Source organism: Dicentrarchus labrax, unplaced genomic scaffold (genome assembly GCF_905237075.1).
Source record: "Dicentrarchus labrax unplaced genomic scaffold, dlabrax2021, whole genome shotgun sequence".
Classification (NCBI taxonomy): Eukaryota; Metazoa; Chordata; class Actinopteri; family Moronidae; genus Dicentrarchus; species Dicentrarchus labrax.
In genome coordinates this window covers 8,239,629-8,258,525 of record NW_026136705.1, presented here as the reverse complement: position 1 = coordinate 8,258,525, position 18,897 = coordinate 8,239,629, and the positions used below count along the sequence as shown (strand labels likewise).

The 18,897-nt window shown below is 40.6% G+C and overlaps 1 protein-coding gene across 1 annotated transcript; it reads right to left on the bottom strand.

Annotated features, from left to right (window-relative positions):
• Positions 1–4,620: 4,620 nt before the first annotated feature.
• Positions 4,621–17,347, bottom strand: exoc3l2a (exocyst complex component 3-like 2a). Its single transcript, XM_051401507.1, has 13 exons — positions 17,142–17,347; positions 13,773–14,332; positions 12,685–12,902; positions 11,473–12,223; positions 11,244–11,358; positions 11,050–11,160; positions 10,825–10,925; positions 10,396–10,506; positions 10,142–10,277; positions 9,065–9,187; positions 8,801–8,956; positions 7,266–7,387; positions 4,621–5,495 (listed from the first exon to the last, which is right to left on the bottom strand). The coding sequence occupies exons 2-13, from the start codon at positions 14,306–14,308 to the stop codon at positions 5,174–5,176; spliced, it is 2,802 nt and encodes a 933-aa protein (XP_051257467.1). The 5' UTR covers positions 14,309–14,332; positions 17,142–17,347; the 3' UTR covers positions 4,621–5,173.
• Positions 17,348–18,897: the final 1,550 nt, after the last annotated feature.

Genomic DNA, 18,897 nt, shown 5'->3' with positions numbered 1-18,897 from the left:
CGGCGGTGTTGACGTATGCTTAGAAGCCCAAGGTGACATCTAGTCAGTATATATATCTATGGTTCAATTTAATGGGAAAGGCAGTCTTCATTCCGGCAAAACACTACCGCTTTTTTGTTCACAAACTCAAACTCCGTTTTCATTAGTATGGCTATGTTAATTAATGTACTTACCAGAAAATCCACGAAAGGTTGCAGGGGCACTCGGTGCAGACAGGTAAATCGCAGAAATGGCCGCCGCTCTTTTCTTGCCGAGTGTTACTGCGCAGTGCGCATGTGCCAAATGGACGGAAAACACGTTGGGACAAACTTAATTTTTTTAAAGAACTGTGTCGACTAAATTTTATTAGACAATCTTGTTGAATATTCCCAAAACCTTTATTATTATTTAGATGTAACGTAACTCTCTTGTTTTTATTACTAAAAGTGAATTTATTTAGTATTTTCAACATAAATACATTACATAAGGTGTACTACATCGATTTTCAAGTGTGCCAACAAGAAGCTTCCAGCAAATTGTAATGAGAGATGTTCTATACATTAGTGTAAAATAAGGAATTGTGCTTACTGCTGTAAGACGTCTGTGCAAGTAAGGCATATTGGTTACAACTTAGACTACTCTGAAGGTATACATGCAATACTTACAGTATTGCGAGTAGTTCGTCTTCAGCCTTCTGGCTCTTTCTTATAAAAAGGCCTTAGGAAGTCAAAGTATATAGTATACTAGTATAGTAAGGAAAGTGACTGTTACGGAAGGAAGATGTGAGCTTCCTCCAGGAGACTGCAGTTTGAGTCTCATATGAGGCAAGTTTTTATATTTCCCATTGCCCAGTGGTTCCCAACCTTTTTCCTTAAGGGAATTATTTCCTGTAAAGGCAACTGTTTATACAATTCTCTGTCTGCATTATGTATTTTTTATCAATAGACTTCTTTTTGACAAATTCAGTGTCTTCTTGTCCCTGACGTTTGTTCATTGTTCTATTAGACAATTTACATTTATTTTTATTCACAGAAGTGAACCAGATGCTGAGATATAGGCCTACTATGTTTCTTGCATGTGTGGTATATTAAGTAGCGATGATGTGAAGATGTGTTGAAGAGAAGTCCGCTGACACCATCTTGATTGTATATAAAGGTTTATTTCTTAAACTTACAGCATTATTTCAAGCCCCGGGAGCTTGGAGAGCATCCTGCCAAATGAACAGCTCTGTCTATGTGCGTCGAACATAGGTTTTAAATAGGTCTATTGTTTATTCAAGAAAATAGTAAAGAAACATCTGGTTCTAGTACAGATATGTGAGGTAAAGCAGGGAGATGGGGGATTTACTAAGATAAAGGTCAGAGGCCATTGAGAGGCCCCTAGCCTAAACATTTCATAGTAAGAATTACGACGTTGAACCTCATGTCCTACTAACACTGCATAGGTTGACAAGAATATCATTTGAACTTATAATAACATGTAACTTAAATTTATAGGCCTTCAGACACCACACATGCTTTAAAATCAAGAAAGCATTGCGATCCCCCATGAAGCATTGTTGACCCGCAGTAGAGGCCCCGACACCCTGGTTGCTATAGCCTAAGATATGTATCTTATAACACCTAGATGTAAGCAAGAGAGGAAAAACAGTGGAGAGGTCTTGTCTAGACTAAACAAGCAGCGCTAGTGCTCAGAACTGACCTCAAACATGTGCCTCTGTCAGCCACAACACTCAATCTTTAATTGAGTACTTTTAGATATCTGGAGCACTGCATGAGAAGCAAGCAAACCATGAAAAGTGCATCTCAGTGTGAACAAAGAAAGGGCACGGCTTGCTTCCGAAAACAAACAGCCAATCCAGCCAGATGGATTTTCCATCGCAGAGCTGTGTTAATGAGAGGAAGCAGGGGAGTGCTTCCCAGGGATTGCATTGTGATACTGTGGACCGTTCCACCTTCAGCAGCTTGATCGAGGGAAACCTCCAAGAGTTTGGCCCTCACTCCTACCTGCCCTCCTCAGTATGGTAATCCCCGCCTGGGATACCTGGAAAACAGCAGTCCGCATCCGCCTTCAGCCTGCTATACGAAAGGATGTCTGATAACTGATAATGCTTTTAGATATACATATGACTCAGAAGCTACACTGCCAAACTTAACATTTAGTCAATGCCAACTTCACTTAATGTTCTTCCTGTTCTGTCCCACAAATTCGTGGAACATATTAAAAATAAAAACAAGTGCACGGTGCAGTCCAAGGTCAGAGATATCTGAGATCTATTGTTGGAAACAAGTAAACAGCTTGAAGAAATATTTAAGTTTTTTTTTAGACATATATAAGTCTTTCCCTGGTGGTGCATTAGTTTGCACAAATCAAACACATGTCATTGAGGAAGTTGCTGCAGGACTGAACGTGATAGACGGTCAGAAACATTTAACAATCAGTTAATCACGCAAGTAATTAACTCATCTCTGAGCAATGGGCTGTCATGACATTCACTCTGGAGCAAAACAGATAAACAGACAGTCCACTTATACACATCCACAATGGGGTCTCTTATCTAATGACTGTCAACAGTAACAATAATGTCAAATCCTATCATAGCATACTATATATACTGTTAATATTTGGCATTGCATAAGTACAAAACAAATTGAAATGTATCTACTAAAATTACTTAAAAACTGTTTGAATCTTGCGTTGTCCATTATGATGCATTCTAAGACGATAAGACTCCATTAAAAGCACAAATAGGACTATACTGTAATCATGAAGCCAAACATCAAAGTACATTCAGTCTAATATCTTGTCATTCATTATGCAGGTGCCTTGTACAATTTTCAACTACCTGTCCAAAACAGGAATCTTGCTAATATGTGCACATCCAAGCCAATATTTAACTTGTAAAATTGATGCACATTTCATCATCTGCATCATTTACGCTGAATCATTAACCTCTGATAGATTAATCACAAAATACCACTGCTACTCATTAATGGACAGAAATACTAACCCCAAAACATACAGGCGAGAGGTAACTTTCAACAGAGAGTGTCAGAGAAAATATGTAGACACCATATTCACTCAACGTTTAAATTCCCCTCCAGTCAAAACTTTCTTATAGTTACTTCACCGTGATGTTTGAGCTCCACTGTGCAGTGATGGATGTGCAGAGTTTGTTTTCACATTCATCAGCTGAAGAAAGTTTCTCCATGCTCACCTTAAATCTCATTTTAACACGTATGAGCAGGATTTTGTGATATCACAAGTAACATTTGGTCAATATTTGTATACTTCTGGATATTTCAACGAGGATGAGGGAGGAGATTATGTAAGAATGGTTCATTTAATTTTCTTGGGAAAACCATATCAGACACATATAATTATTTACTATTATTATTATTATTATGGTATATTAACATGTCTGGAGGGGATCTTGAACTTCTTTTAATATGTTGTTTTCTGCTTCTATTACTAGGTGGTACACTTCAATGACTCAAATGAAAAAGGCAGGATTTTAATGTTTTATTTGTGTCTGGAATCTTGGTGTGATAAAAATGAATTAAAAAAAATAATGTTTAAATTTCAGATTTACACACGGTAGCTCATCTGGTAGAGTGCACCCCATGTAGTCTTCACCGCAGTGGCCCAGGTTTAATTCCGAGCTGCTGCATATCAAACCCCCCGTCTATCTTCACCTGCCCTGTCCCATCAAATTAAGGCATATAAAGCTCCAAAAATATCTTAACGTAATATTTATCAGCTGTTGTTGCAAAACATCAACAAAATGTAATATTTAAACTTATTGGATCACCAAGATCAGCTGAGGCCCTTCATGTCCCCTGTGACCAAACTTTACCACACAGGCCTCACTGGTGACGATAAGATGCTGATAAACATATGTCGGGGTGTCCGACCACCAGCTGTAAAATCCAACAATCTGACATCAGACCTCAGGGGTTATTTCTACATTTCAAAGCAGCCAGCTGGTCATTCAAATTCAGATTCTGGCAGGGGTCAGCGTGCAGAATGACCCCTGCTGAGGCTGGCTGACTTTGTTTTGAGAAGCCCACGAGCAGCTCGGACATGAAAAAGCTCTGTGGCTGCTGCACCTTCAGTCTGCACAGCAGAGGGGAAGTTCCCTCCTAGCGCACAACGTAAACTTGGCTCCAATAAAAGCATCCGTTGGCACCTCGGTGGACAACAGGAAATCTTCGTTTATCGAAAAACATCCCGTTGTTGGCCTCGGGGTGTATGACCCCGCTTGTTGTACTGCGGCAGAGCGTCATGTAGTAGCCGTGGTGGAGCCCCATATTTCAAGCTCTCAGTGTACTGAACAAAGCTGTCACATCCTTAAGATAAACAGCCGAGGCATAAAGTATGTATGTATATGTACTGGCAGCTGGTCCTGCGTCAGACCCTCAGACCCTTGTCCGTTTGTCAAAGTGCCTTATGTATTGTTTAACAGAGCTGTAGACTCGGTGTCTGACACTCCCATGTTTAGGGGCCACAACACCTAAAGTTAGAATAAGCCAGAATAAGACAATTGTACGATAAGATATCCATTTTAGAGCTGACATAAGTGTGACAGTATGCAGACAAAAACCTTTCTGTATTTACACTCACAATGACAGAGCTGCTGAATCTGTTCAGTTGACCCAGTCAATGGGTTTTTATTACGTTTCCAGCAACAGATCCATTTCATTCACAGTGAGAGTTCAACACATTTACGTTTCCATACACTATATCCTCACATACATATGGACTATATACCAGAGCATGGGTATATATGGTTGGGTAAATATATGCAATACATCAGATTGCATCTGCTGGCAGTCATTCCTGCACTGATGTGAGGGAATAAAAGGCTAAAAAAGACTGAAGAAGTTACATTTTGAGGATATTTGATACCACTTGTTTACTTCTGTAGGTGTGTAGATCAACATAAGAATACTACAAGTCATGGTGAGCTATTATGATACACAGTCTGTTTCACATTTCCATTAAAAAATGCACATCTGGAGACGGAGAAATGTCCTTAAGTTTGTGAGCGTGTACAGTACGAGGAGTACCTGAGGTCAAGTTTCTTTACGTGGTTGGTAATAACATTTGGTACAATCAGTTTTTGGTCAAGGTGCATGTACATCTCATCAGTATCTTCACAGTATGTCTGTGACTGCTCTCCTAACACCAACAGCTAGTCTTCTCTGTGAAATTTGTTTATGTCTTCCATATTGTGGCTCTCAGCAGGTTGAGGTGTTGCGTTTCTGGCACTTGTCCTGCGGTTTCGCCTCAGGCGGTGCTCTGAGAACCAGTTGGAGACGGTCATGGCGAGGCGGAGGAGACCCAGACTGATGCAGTGCACGTCTGAGGTGATGGGGATGTCAGAGAAGAGGGCGTGATCCCGGCACATGAGGACATTGCTGCATTCAAAGTCTTTGACGATGTTGAGGATCTCCTGGCGCTCCGCCTGCCGCATCATCCCACGTATGTTGAGCAGGGTGGAGACATGCTTCTTCCTGTGGGGAGGAAGGATACAGGGAGGAAGGGGGGTAGACGGGTGTTAATGGAAATTGGGTCTGTTTGGTGTCGCCAAAGGCTGTCATGACTTACTAACAGTCACATCTCTCTGAGTCATAGGATCTTTTTCTGGGAAGGATTGGAAATTTTGATGATATAAATATCGGTAATACTTTGTCATTGTCTAACAAGACAAAAAAAGAGTTTTTTACTAGGGCTGCACAATGAATCACAATACGGCCAAGTGCAATATCCAAATTCCAGAAGCTGCAATTTTTTGACAAAGGTACATGACAGCATTATAAGAAAGTACTGTAGAGCTGAACTGATGCCCTTACAAATCTTCTTCTCCAGTAAACATGTCACATCATCATGATTTTAAGTGTTTTTTTCAGTGAAAATGAAATTTGTGATGCCATTTTTTACCACATCGCGCAGCCCAAGTTTTTACAGTAATCCATTAAATCTCTGGTTGTTCTTCTTGATGAATTAGCATTGACGTGATGAAGTTCTAACCAGGAGGAAAAAGCAAGTGTCACACAATCTAGGGACCCAAATGTTGTTGTTATTGATGGCTTCTAACTGGCAACCAGTGTTAAGGTGCATTACCGCCACCTACTATGTTGGAACCACAAAGCGAGAACAGAACAATATGGAAGTGGTTTAAAGAACCTTGTGTGTAGTATTTGGTGGCATCTAGGGGTGAAGTTGCAGATTGTAATCAACTTGATAACGGCTTGAATGAAAAACACAAAAGGCATTATCTAAAGCCAGTGTCTAGTTTGTCCATTCCGGGCTACCCCACAGAAGAGGACCCACTTATTCTGTAGAAAACGGCTCAACTAAGATAACGAAAACACAACAATTCTTATTTTCAGGTAATTTTAGGTGCATATGTGTATTATTAACACAGTATCATTATTTCCTTTTTAAATATCACAATTATTGTCAATATTAGTTGATGACAACCCTACTTCTAGCTAAAAACATTAGTAAATTTTTGTTTCCGGAGAAGCCGACAGTTGGAATTTAGGTGTGTATGCGCGTATGCCCATGTGTAGACACAGTCACGTGTGCATGAATGAATGCAGTTAAATGAAGCACCCAGAAAACTCAAGGAAGGCCGGCAGCCTCTGATCTCCTAAAATACCAGCAGGGGATGCCATACAGTAAACAAAAGGGGTGAGTTAAGCGATGAGTTAGCATGTCTCCAGGTCTGAACTACTATGTTTTGCTCTCCTCTTCTACACCTCTCCCTCTTTGATTCCAAGAGTGGCACCAGTCTGTCTCCTGCAGGGTGGCAGGAACAGGAAGTACTCGGCAGCAGCTTCCTGTCTGCTCCGCCGAGGGTTATGCGTCACACACGGTCGTTGGTTGCCAACCGTCACCTGAGTCTTAAATCTGTGCACAAACAGCCTCAGCGGCTGGGACTCCCCCCATGAGGCCTCTCAGCTTCATCCATTCTCAAAACAGACCCGCACTCCTCTCCAAAAATAGCAAAGTTAATGTAAAAATGTTTCCGCGCCTCTTTTCCTTGTTTTGATCCATTGTGACAAAAAAAAAAACACAAAAAAAAAAACAACATACATAGTCTTACATTTTCCTTGCTTTGGCTAAGTGCCAAAAACAGCACAGAGAATGTGTAGCAGTAAGCATAAAAGAATATAGGACCTTTGGGGGTAGAGTGAGAGAGAGAGTATCTGTTTTCATAGACGCTTCCTGGTTGCAATAGAAACATTCCAACACTGTTAATTTGTTAAACCACTCACCGTATATCTGGAAACTCTTTCACCAGGACAGCAACCTCCATCTGGATGGATGGAGTGTCCTCCAGGAGAATAATGTCAGCTAGGTGGCAGATAATGCTGTCCAACCAGGATGAACTTGATTCCTGAAGCAGAGAGAAGAGACTTTAATTAACATTAACATTAACAAAACTTAAAGTCCACTCCTAAATCAGTTTCTTCCTGTTCCTACAGTGTGCTGTTTGAATGCTGTCTGTGCAGAGTTTGACACTAGAAGGATGTTTTCACATTCATCTGCTGAAAGTGGAAAGTTTCTCTGAGCTCATTGAACATCTGATTTTAAGGGGCGGGGCCTACCAGCATGATTTGTGACATCACAAGGAAGTCAGTCCTGGTCCAGTATCAACTTGTACAGTGTGATATAGAAACTTGAAGCCACCAGTGCACATCCACTGAGAATGGACTTTACAGTGAAGTAGGAGACATCCTGTGTCCAGCAGCAAAACCTTAGCAATGAACCACATTTGCATATTCAGAGATTCTGGAAGTTTTAATGAGGCAGAAGAAGGAGATGATTTTTAATGATTTTAACGTGGGAAATTCTTATTATTTTTCCAAGCAGACTATTTGTATATATCATAATACATGTCTGGAGGGGATCTTTAAAATTATTAATTAAATTGGACTTTCTTTTGAAATCTGTTCCACCAAAATGCAAAGTTCACTGCACTTGTTATTGGTTATCACTGTTCATCCAAATGGCTTCTTTTCCGATTAAACTAGTGTTTTTAAGATGAGGCCTAGCAGTGAACAATTAAACCGTCAGAGGAAACACAGATTAATACCTCTAAAGGCCAAAGGCCAAACATTTGGGTGATTTACTGAGTGAATAACAAAACTCCACCTCTGTTTTTCTCTGTCCTGTTTTTCCGTCAAACACTCAGGAAAAAGAAAGCAGAATTCTTTGGCTTGGCATTCACTAAAAATAACGACGTCTTTTTTAGACAGCCATTAAAAACTTAACCCCCACCTCCAAGTTCCCAGTTTCCACAGACACTTCATCCCGCTCCTCGGCGAAAAAGGCCATCAAGGCCATCCCAGAGCCACATCAAAGCCGGCCAGCTGACAGGAACAGGAAGTTCCTTCTGAACACAGCGGCTTCCTGTTGTCAGCCGAGGTGACGGACACTTGTTTGAACTCGCGCACAGAAAGGGGGTAAATGCCACACTGTTAGGCCTAGTTGCTTTACACCCTCTTCCCCCCTCATGGTGAGTGCTAACGTAAGCCCGGTTCATCCATCTCCATCTCACTGACGGCAGCCATTTTTCAGAGCTCACTGTATCAACACTGTCTGAGTTATTCCTGACCTAGGAAGTTCGAGGGTCAGGCTCCATTCACAGCCACCAGACGCTGCATTCCCTGCGCCAGCTCTGCTCAGTGTTTTTAAGAATCAGCACTTTGGAATTATTTATAATACTCAGGGTCCCTTGAGTATATGTCCATTGCAGGTTATGTCAGACTAACAGTGCCCGGATTGGCTGATCCAAGTACAGACTTACCAGATCCTTAAAGAGTCCTTTAAGCTGTTTGGCCTCATCTTGCAGGCGGAAAGCCATCCTCTTCCTCATTTTGGAGGATGTGCAGATGACCCGTCCCCGCATGATGGCTCGGACATACTCCACCAGGACCCGCCGGTGCACCTCACCCACCAGCGTCTATCAGTCAGTAACACAGTATCACTAACTGCTCACATATAACCTTCAAGCAAATGCTACAGAGCACTTACACATGTTAAACCAGCTGTTTGATCAAACAAGTGTTACCTGATAAGGTGGACAGTCCATCCTTCGGAACTTCTTGAAGTGTTGTTTAATGCTGGCTTCAATGGCCTCAAAGGCCTCAGTGTTGTTCAACCATTTTCTCTTGATCAGTTTGTCAAAGAAAGGCTGAAACAACAATAGACCAAGTTCTTATTAACAGTGTACACAAACAAATTACATTTACTCAAGTACAGTACTTAATGCATTGTTGAAGTACTTTGCTTGAGTATCTAACGTTTTTGCTACTTTATACTTCTACTCCACTAGATTTCAGAGGTAAATTGTTTTTACTGCACTACATTTATCTGATGGCTGATAGCACGATTTTACATATGATCATCCTATAAAATATGATGGATTGTTAAAACGGAATTAAACAGTGTTTTTTAGCTCTACCTCGAGCTACAACAATAAAATGCTGCTTACACATTTATGCATCAGTAGTCGTTTGAAATTCATAACCCAAGTTCTCTCAGGACACTTTTCAGATAGAGTAGGTCTAAAATAATGAAATGTGTAACATTAAAACACTGACAGTAGTCTTTAGGCTGCATAATGAGTACTTTTAACTAGTAAATATATGTGTTTACTTGTACTTGAACAAGGACCATCTATAAGAAGATAGGCTATTACTATATAGTTATTCTTGATGACTGACACTGGGTCGACTTCCTCTTGAAATAAATGAAACGATGCGATAGATACATTACTGCTTTTGTCCACAGAGGCTGCCAAAATCAACACAAAATTCAATCTCTTTGTAGAGGCTTAAAGTAATATTTTAAACTTTTTGTTATACACATGTGTCACCTTAGTTGTATATGTAGTGTTATTCAGTCTGTTTTTAACAAATTCTATTGCGTCATGGTTGTAAGCGGTGTTTTCCACAGTGAGCCCTTCTGTGGAAATCTAATTGATTGACAATTCTGAACTAAGAAAAACAGGAAAAAGGGTGTTTAGGTGATGGACAGTCATACAGACAAACCTCACTGAATCATATATCCTGTATATGGTGGAAGTCTTGTTAAAGGAAAACTATTTTTAGGGTCTGCGAAGGGGCGATTCTCGTAACTTACTCACCCTGATGTGCTCAAACAGTCTGTCAGTCAGCACCCTCACTGACTGGTTGATGATCCTGTCCAAGGAGGAGTTGGCTCTCTGCGCTGACTCCTCGCTGCCCTGTGGGTCACACTGCCTGCAGCGCTCCACGAAGGATCTACAGGTTATACAGGCGATATGAAGCTGAACTTGCAGTAAATTACTGTAAACCTTTAAATTAATTAAAAAGTAAAAATGGAGAAAATGTTCAGTGGAATAATGAATCATTTATCTACCTGAGAGGAGGGCAACAGTTGACCAGGGCTATGGTCCTGGAAACATATCCGTCCCCTCGGTCTCCAAATTCTGCCTGAGTGTCATGAAACATCTCCACCTTCCTCTGGAAACTAGAACATGAAGGTTTTATGAGAACCTACTGAATACTAATATAGTCTTAAAATGAGAAATCCTGTCTTATCCTGTAAAAATACTCAAGTTAAGACTTCTTTAAAAGAGTAAATACCAGCGCATTAAAAAAAGAAAAATATAGACCATATTCTAACATCAGTAGTTCTAACTCTTGTTTTTCACTCCCTGTAAATCACACGTCTTATGGTTAAAACTCAGATTTTATGCTTCTATGATACAGATAGATAGATAGATAGATAGATAGATAGATAGATAGATAGATAGATAGATAGATAGATAGATAGATAGATACTCACTTGTAGAGAAAGTCAGCCAGTCCAATAAGACTACAGCGAGCAACTCTTGCCCCTAGAAATTGGTTTACAGATGTAGATCTATCCAAGTCCACCTTCAACCTCTGGAAATATGAAAGACATGAGCGATAAGACAGCTGTATCTCAGGCTAAGAAGAAATGTACCAAATACAAAAAAAAGTCTGTTTCAAAGAGGGTTTTCACTGTGAAAATTAAGCGACAATGTACCTGAATGATCGAGCGTGCCAGGTTGGACTGATACTCTTCTATGTGCAAAGTCTGGGCCCATCGCCTCTCCTCTTCATCCAGAACCTGAATCAGCTCGACTGTCACCTTCTCCTGAAAAATCATGGCATAAAATTAAAATGTGTCTACTATCAAGATTCTTTAAGGAACAGTCACGCGAAAGTAAGATTTCTTACCCTAACAATACTGATGCAGTCTTGTTCCAGCCTGTCTACAGTGTCTTGGGGCAGAATGGGTTCCAGTGCAGCATAGCTGATCGGTGTGGTTGTGCCAATGGTTCCTAGGACATCCCTGATAGAAAATCACATATCATCACAAAAGAAGTAAAATTTTTGAGGTTTGTAATACAATTTTGTCAATGTTGGATGGGAGTGTACAGGTTTGCTGTCTAATAAGGTACCATACCTGTTGTAGATGTTGTAGAACCAGTCCAGTAGTGCATAGACGTCTGTGACTTGCAGTGGGCCGCTCGTAATGGTTCGAAGACGTTTGGCCACAGCTTGGTGATAACTTTCCAGATACACCTGGAATGCAGCAAACTCCTCTGGGTAAATGGATACAGCGTTCCTCCTTGCTGCATCCAGGTCATCCACCATCCGACTCCTCAGGCGCTCCAGGTATGAAGCCAGCTGGCCCGCCTGGGTGTCTACCTGATGTGGCAGGCTCCAGTCTGCAGCCTCCGCCACAGCCTGCCTCCACTTTGCCTTCAGTCGCCGAGGACGCTGGCTAGGCTGGATCTGGGGGACCTCTTGCTCTGGCTTGGTCTCCTCTCTCAGACCCCAGGCAGCATCAGCATGCTCCTCCTGTTGGATCACAAGCACCACCAGCCCTAGGTTGGGACCTGCACTGGGTTGGCGGAGGGACTCCCGCACTACATCCCACATCTCCCTCTGCAGGGCCTCGTACAGGAGCTCCACGTCCTTAGCCTTCCGCCGGCTCGAGTCCAGTGTTGCATTGGAGCTGAGGGATTCATCTAAGGATGAGGATGATAAGAGGATCATGCCGGAAGGGGTGCTGGGACAAAGGGTAGGAGTGAGGGTGGGGGAAGTTGTAGTCGGCAGGAGAGACAGCAGCTCACACTCTCGCTCCAGCTCCTGAATATGTGTGTCGGCCAGGAGAAGGTCCCTGTGGTTGACCAACTGAAGGATCTCCAGTACTGTGGGGAGCAAATAAAGAACACAGGGTTGACCAACAAACAGGTAAAGGTTATATCTGTTTTTATTGTTATTGAGTAGTTGTACATGTGCCTGACTGACAAACTGGCTTGTTTGTTGCTCATTCTGCACACTCTTCTATTCCTAGCAAGGTTCCCTGTGGAGTCTGTGAACAGTAGCTTGGTTGAACTTCTATCTAGAGGAACCTGGGGTTGGAGGAAGTGCGGTCATTTCCTGATTTCACAGTCTGTCGTGATTGAACCCAGTGACTCAGGGGACCTCTCAGACTCATCAGTGAGTTGTCTAGGACTGGGAGGAAGTACTACTGAAGCTTGAGCGCAAAGTTCTCTAACGTAGGAGAAACTCCTCGCAAAAGGCAGATTCTTCTTGGTCCCATGATAAGTAAATTATTTTTTTGAGCAGGACCCAGACTCTTTACACTTGATGTTTCCTTGATTGTTACCTGAGAGGGGCTCTCTGGTTTTCACCACTGGCTCCTCCTCCTCTGTTTCCTCCTCAGTCTCTTGGGATGCCTTGTCTGACATGGATTCCCTCTTCAGCTTGCCCAGACTGACCATCCTGAGGAAGGAGGGCCGCCTGGAAGCCTCCGCCTCGCTGTCTGTGCTCAGGTTTCCGCAGGGAAGGCTTTCTCTGCGCTCCTCCTTACGTCGACCTGTAAAGCTGCAAAGTATCCACAACAGCAACAAAGAACATGAATGACTGCCCCCAAAGCCCTCTAAATAAGATCGCTCTAAGGCTGCATAATTTGCATGTATAGGAATGCTTCAATAGAAATGGCAATTATGAGGCTTGAGGTTTGTATTGTATTGTACAGTAGATTGTATATACACATATACAATCATCTGCTAAACTGTGGTACTGCAAGCATGACGGCCTCAGTTAAAAATAGTCTCATTCAGTAAGCTCAACAAGTACACGACATGTCACTGAAAAACAAAAGAGGTTTCCGTAGATCAACAAGTTGCAATAGCATATTACATAACTCCTCAGGAAATAAGCACACTATATGCTATTCTATTACTGAACAGCAACGGTAACAATACCTCCTCTGGGACTCAGAACTCAGCTGTTTTTCTGCCATAGCTACAATACATTTTGTATGGGTCCTTTTCATTTCCAGTGATTTCTAGGGATGCTATTTGCTGTTTATTTATTGGATATTCTCTTGCTGTTGATTCCTAAAAATGTGCTTTTGTACTTAGGCAAGATATTTTTTTGTCACACAAGCTTTTCCTAACATTTTCTTTTACTTTATCCAATGGATGGACGGATTGCACCATGGTTCTATAAAAATGTGGAATGCATTAAAATGTTCCCCCTTTTTCGCCTTATAATCTTACAAAATCATGTAGTTCTTTGGGTTCTTTCAGTATATACTAAATAATAATACTAGTCTTAATCAAAGATATTATATATCCCTTTTTCCGTTATCCACAACTGCTGAAGCATCTAAAACATGTTCCTCTTTATATAAACAACAGCTAAAATCTTCTAAGATTTTAACTCTTCTTCCTCCCCACCCCTCCTCACCGGAGCAGAGTCATAATTCCTTCGGAGCTCCTGCGTAGTCCTTTCCTTTTCTCCCTCTCTGGTGGGAGAGTCTTTGAGTCTCCAGGGCTGTAGTGGGGAGAGTTGTTCCCCCACACATTGCGTCCTGATATGCGGAGTCCCTTCCCCAGTTTTCCAAGGGTTTTGAGGGGCGAAACTCCACAGATCCGCTCCAGGGTCCCCCTGAGGGGCTTCCCTTTGGGATTCCCTGCCCCATGCCTCTCTGCGTTTACCTCGTTCTCCTCCTCCTCGCCGTCACGGGAAGACCTGAGCTGGAGGTTGCCCCTGACCTCCCCCATGATGAGGCCCATTTCACCTCCATGCCTCTCGTCCTCATCCAGGTCCACATCCTCAAAGGGGTTCAGGTTCTTGTTCAGGTCCTTCAGCTCCTTCAGATCATTGAGATCATTCAAGTCCCTGAGGTCCAAGTCCAGCCGGGGCAGGATCAGTTCACCATTCACTCTGGGGAACTCGTGGCAGCTCTTGGACCTTCCCGGGAGCTTCTTCAGAATAGGCATGGTTGCGCTTGAGATTTTACCAAACTGCAATACAAGAACACAATGTCAGCCTAAGTTAAAGTGTTCAACCAAACAATAAAAAGGTCAAATATATGAGCATCTGATCATCAAATTAACCTTTTTTGACATTCATATAAACACTATTAATTGGGTAAAACAGAGCCCATAGGGACCTGGTGTGGCAATATTGATACCACAGAGAATTAATAATCAGGATATCTTGCAAAATACCTCATAAATCCTCATACAAAAGATATGACTCTGTCCTTTAAGTTCATAGGTTGGCAATTTGTGACTGAAAGTTGAACTTGTGAAATGTGGAAAATTGTTTTTTCTGGTGGTGCATGGTTTATGTAACCGGAATGAAAAACATCCTTTCACATGGTGGTTATGCAATGCTTCACTAAGCAAATAGGAAATACGTATGCAAAATATTGCTGTGTTTACACGTGCTGAACTGCAACTTCAAATAAATATTTTACAATTCAGAAACAAATAATTATGTTAACTGGGTAATACAGTGGCAGGAGAGTTCCTGTATATTGCATTATCTGGACTTTTTACTGCAATACCAAGACAAAATCTGGGTCATTGACTGCTTTTCCAGACTCTATAGTTTCTTTTTTTTAAATTTTATTTTTAATTTTTTGTTAATATTAGGAATCTGTCATATATTTAAAAACTATATCTTTAAGAGTGACATTTATGACAAAGATTTTGTCAGAAAAGGACCACTAAAGAATGTAATACACACACAAAAACACTGGATACTCAATGCCTAAAGGTCAATGCCTTTTAGATTTAATACCAGTGACATGGTCATTTTGGTCTTTCCTTTTAAGGACCTCTAAATGAAGGTTAAATAGTAAACAAAAAGTTTAACCACTCAATATTTTACAATTCTAAGAGGTCAAAATATTCCTTGTTTGATTGTTATGAATTAAAATCTAAATTATAGAAATGATGCCATGATTTTACACTAACAACTCAGTGCTCTGGCTGGCTTACGTTATGGAGCTGTAACACAACCGTTTCCCATATGGTATCAAGGGGAGCTGATTCATGTTTTCTTCTACACATCAGAAACTAGTCCTCTGTTCTTTGTCTGTCATACACATTATTTTCATTTTGCCTTAAAGCAACACTCACATGCCCATAATGGTCATTAAAATGTTTTTTGTTTGCTGTAAGTTCCAACAACATCCATAGTCATTGTTCTGTGCAAAAATGCATTCCAAAATTCAGCCAAAGCTAATATGAGGCACCAAGAGTCTGAGTTAGCCAAGACCTACGAAATTCCCTCTTTTGGTACTATCGATCCCCTGCAGCTCAGCAAGGTAACACTGTCCAGGAAAACACAAAGTACAGACAGGAGGAATGATTACAGCCACCAGTTTCAAAGCACATATGTGCATGTGAGTATTGTTTTAAGATAGACAAAAATGTGAACATTTCCTTTAGCATTGGTGTTTGACTTCGTTATCATCGAATGCACAATTAAAGCTTTTTTTTTTTTTTTTTTTTACTGAAATTGTGTTTGTAACACCTATTATTCAAAGATCATTTCTACTATACTTTTACTTTTAAACATTTTTGCTCTCAAACTAAATATATATGATATATAATATAATATAGTCTTAATAAATGAACCAAGATGTAAACTTTAATAGATTAAGGGTGTGGGAACATAATTGTGCCCTTACTTTAATGCCTTCAGGTATAGCACATCTTGAAAGAGAAAAATAAGAATTGTCGTTTGTAAAGCAAATACTCTGAATTAAAGGCCATCTTCTTTATAATGAATTTGAACAATCCACATTCATTTTCTTAATCGACAGCATCTTCTCTCTTATCTGTAGTTATATATACACACCTGGAAGCTTCCTTGTGTAACCACAGTCCTCAGCTGCTTCCCACTGACCAGCTCCAGTCTAGATAGTGGGGTCAACTGTCTGGTTTTTAGTGGGACTTGGAATTGGATTCAAAATAAGGACTCTGTGGTAACAAGGTGGCCTCTATACTGAAATCATGGAGACAATGTAATTCTAATGTAAATCTTGACATTTGTATCGTTTAGTCAGCACATAGAGAGGTATGATATGCATACACAGTCACTCAGTATTTTTCATAAAAGTTGATCGTTTTCAAAAGAACTCCAATAGGAACCTCAGACTCCTCAGGTTTGAGTTGCAGCAGTGTCGCATTATAGTTTGAAAATGATTAGACATGAAGCATTTATGAAAAGCAACCATATAATGACATTATATGGTTCTCTATACATGTATTTAAAGCAGGTGTACACTATATTATCAATATTATTCAAAAATAAAATGAAGATATGTGAACTTAAAAACATTAGATTATTGTGGCACATTATTAAAGCATTGAATAGAAATATCTAAAGGTGGCATTAGAAATCAATTGTTTTATTCCCAAATCTTCAGGCAAATACAGCTTACATCTTTTTTCATTTAACTTGAGCCTATCACTTAGTTTAAAATTACTTAACATAACAGCTCCTTAAATTTATTTTCATTTTCACATATTATTTTTTACATTTAATCTAAATTAATGTGTTCAGGCATTTTTGTCAAACAATTCAGTCCTCACAAAGTTAAAATAAAATCTTGTGAACTAATCTCCCTCAATCTGAGTTTTCTCACCACAACATCACAAAAACAACATGTAAGTGTGATTTCCTTGTTTACAAGATCACTGGACAACACAAATAACAGGTTTGCAAATTCTGAGAGTGACAATAACTGTTTGAAGAACACAACAAATGGCTAGGCACCAATTTATGTATGGGAAAAATGCAGAGAATGAGACTTACCTGATGAGATTGCCTTGCAGTGTTTCAGTACAATGTCATCCTGGAGTGTGCTGGCTGTGCAGGCTGCCAGGCTGTGGAGTGTGTGCATGTGTGTGTGTGTGACTGATGAGTGTGAGAGTGTGTCCGAAAGTACTCTGTGACTCAAGAGAGCAATGTGGCTGCCTGTGGTTTCCTGACGGGCTCTTTTGTGGTGGAAGGTGATATGTTTTCCTGAGGAAAGGCCTGTCCTGTCCTTTCTCCACCTCCTACACCCCAGACCCTAAACCCCCCCGCCCCCTCTCTACACCGCACCCTGGGGACCCTTCTAATTACACTAATTGCATTAACTGTACCGTTGAGGAGGACAGAGTAGGACAGAGCATTCCCCTGCAGTATTTTATGTTTTATTCTGCTCTACACACACTGTCTGTGTGTTTGCATGCATGTGTGCCCTGACTAATTTCTGTTACAATGAATTATGAGGATGATTCAGTGTCCGCGGCCTTGAGTCCGAATTCCGTTCATAAACCATCAGCAGTGTATTTTTCCTCTGTGGAAGATTTTATGTGGGTTGACCACATCGCTGAGCACTGGTGCTGCTGCCTCTTTGCTTCACAGCAGAGCTTCAAGGTCACTGTAGCCATAGCAGGGCTCAAATGTCACATAAAAAACAGAGCAGTGAGAGAAAACAGCTGGGGGATATATGAGTGGAGTGTGTATGTGGAAATGGCTCAGAGTTGTATTGTGAAATTTTAGAAAATAACCAAGCAAAGCAACATGTCAACAAGGTAAGAAACCCTGTGAAAACATTTCCCAAACCTTCACTGTGGCTCTCCCCTGCCACCTAGTGTACAGTCTGGTGTAGGACAAGAGGTAGTGTCCCACTGTAGCACACCTGACAATGACGGATCTAGAAAGATATTCATGGGGTGGCAAGAGAGTGGCATGGAGACTTTAGGGGAAATATATGCATATTTAATTGCAAACAATTACACTAACTCAAAAACATTTCAATATTGTGGCACATTAGTAAATAACTGAATACAAATATATAAAGGTGATATTAGAAATCAATAAAAAAAATTATTTCTAAATCTTCAAATACATGTCTTTTTTCATTGAACTGAAGCATATCACTTTGTCTAAAATGAGGCCATAACAGATCATGGAATTCATTTACATTTTTAAGAAAAAAAAAAACCTCCCCCCATCATCCCCATACAAAAGATATGACTCTGTCCTTTAAGTTCATAGGTTGGCAACTTGTGACTGAAAGTTGAACTTGTGAAATGTGGAAAATTGTTTTCTGGTGGTGCATCAGCCAGCCATCAGAAAAAATTTGTCTCATCATGTGTTATGTGCCTGGGCTTTTATAAATTCCTACATCCTACACTCCACCTCCTAAGGTCATGATGCTGCCAAAGCTGAGGTCCAACCTGACCTTTATATGTATTTTAGGGAGTCACACTTAGAAGTTGTGTATAAATAAGCTAAAAGTAACTTCAGTAAAAGTTAATGTCCTACTATTTACTAAGAATTTATTGACTCATAAGTCAAAGTTTTGGACTGTTCTTAAGAACATTTCTTAAAAGATTTATCCCGGTACAGATAAGAAGTGTGAGCAACTACTTGGGTTTTCTCCAGGGTGGAGTGTGTGAGTGTTGGCTGTCATGGTCAAGTAGTATTTAGTTTTGTTTAATAACAGTTTCTTTCAAACCTGAAGGACATTGCTTTTTATTTTTGTGTGTTTTCATTTGCCATTGCCATGTACAGTGTG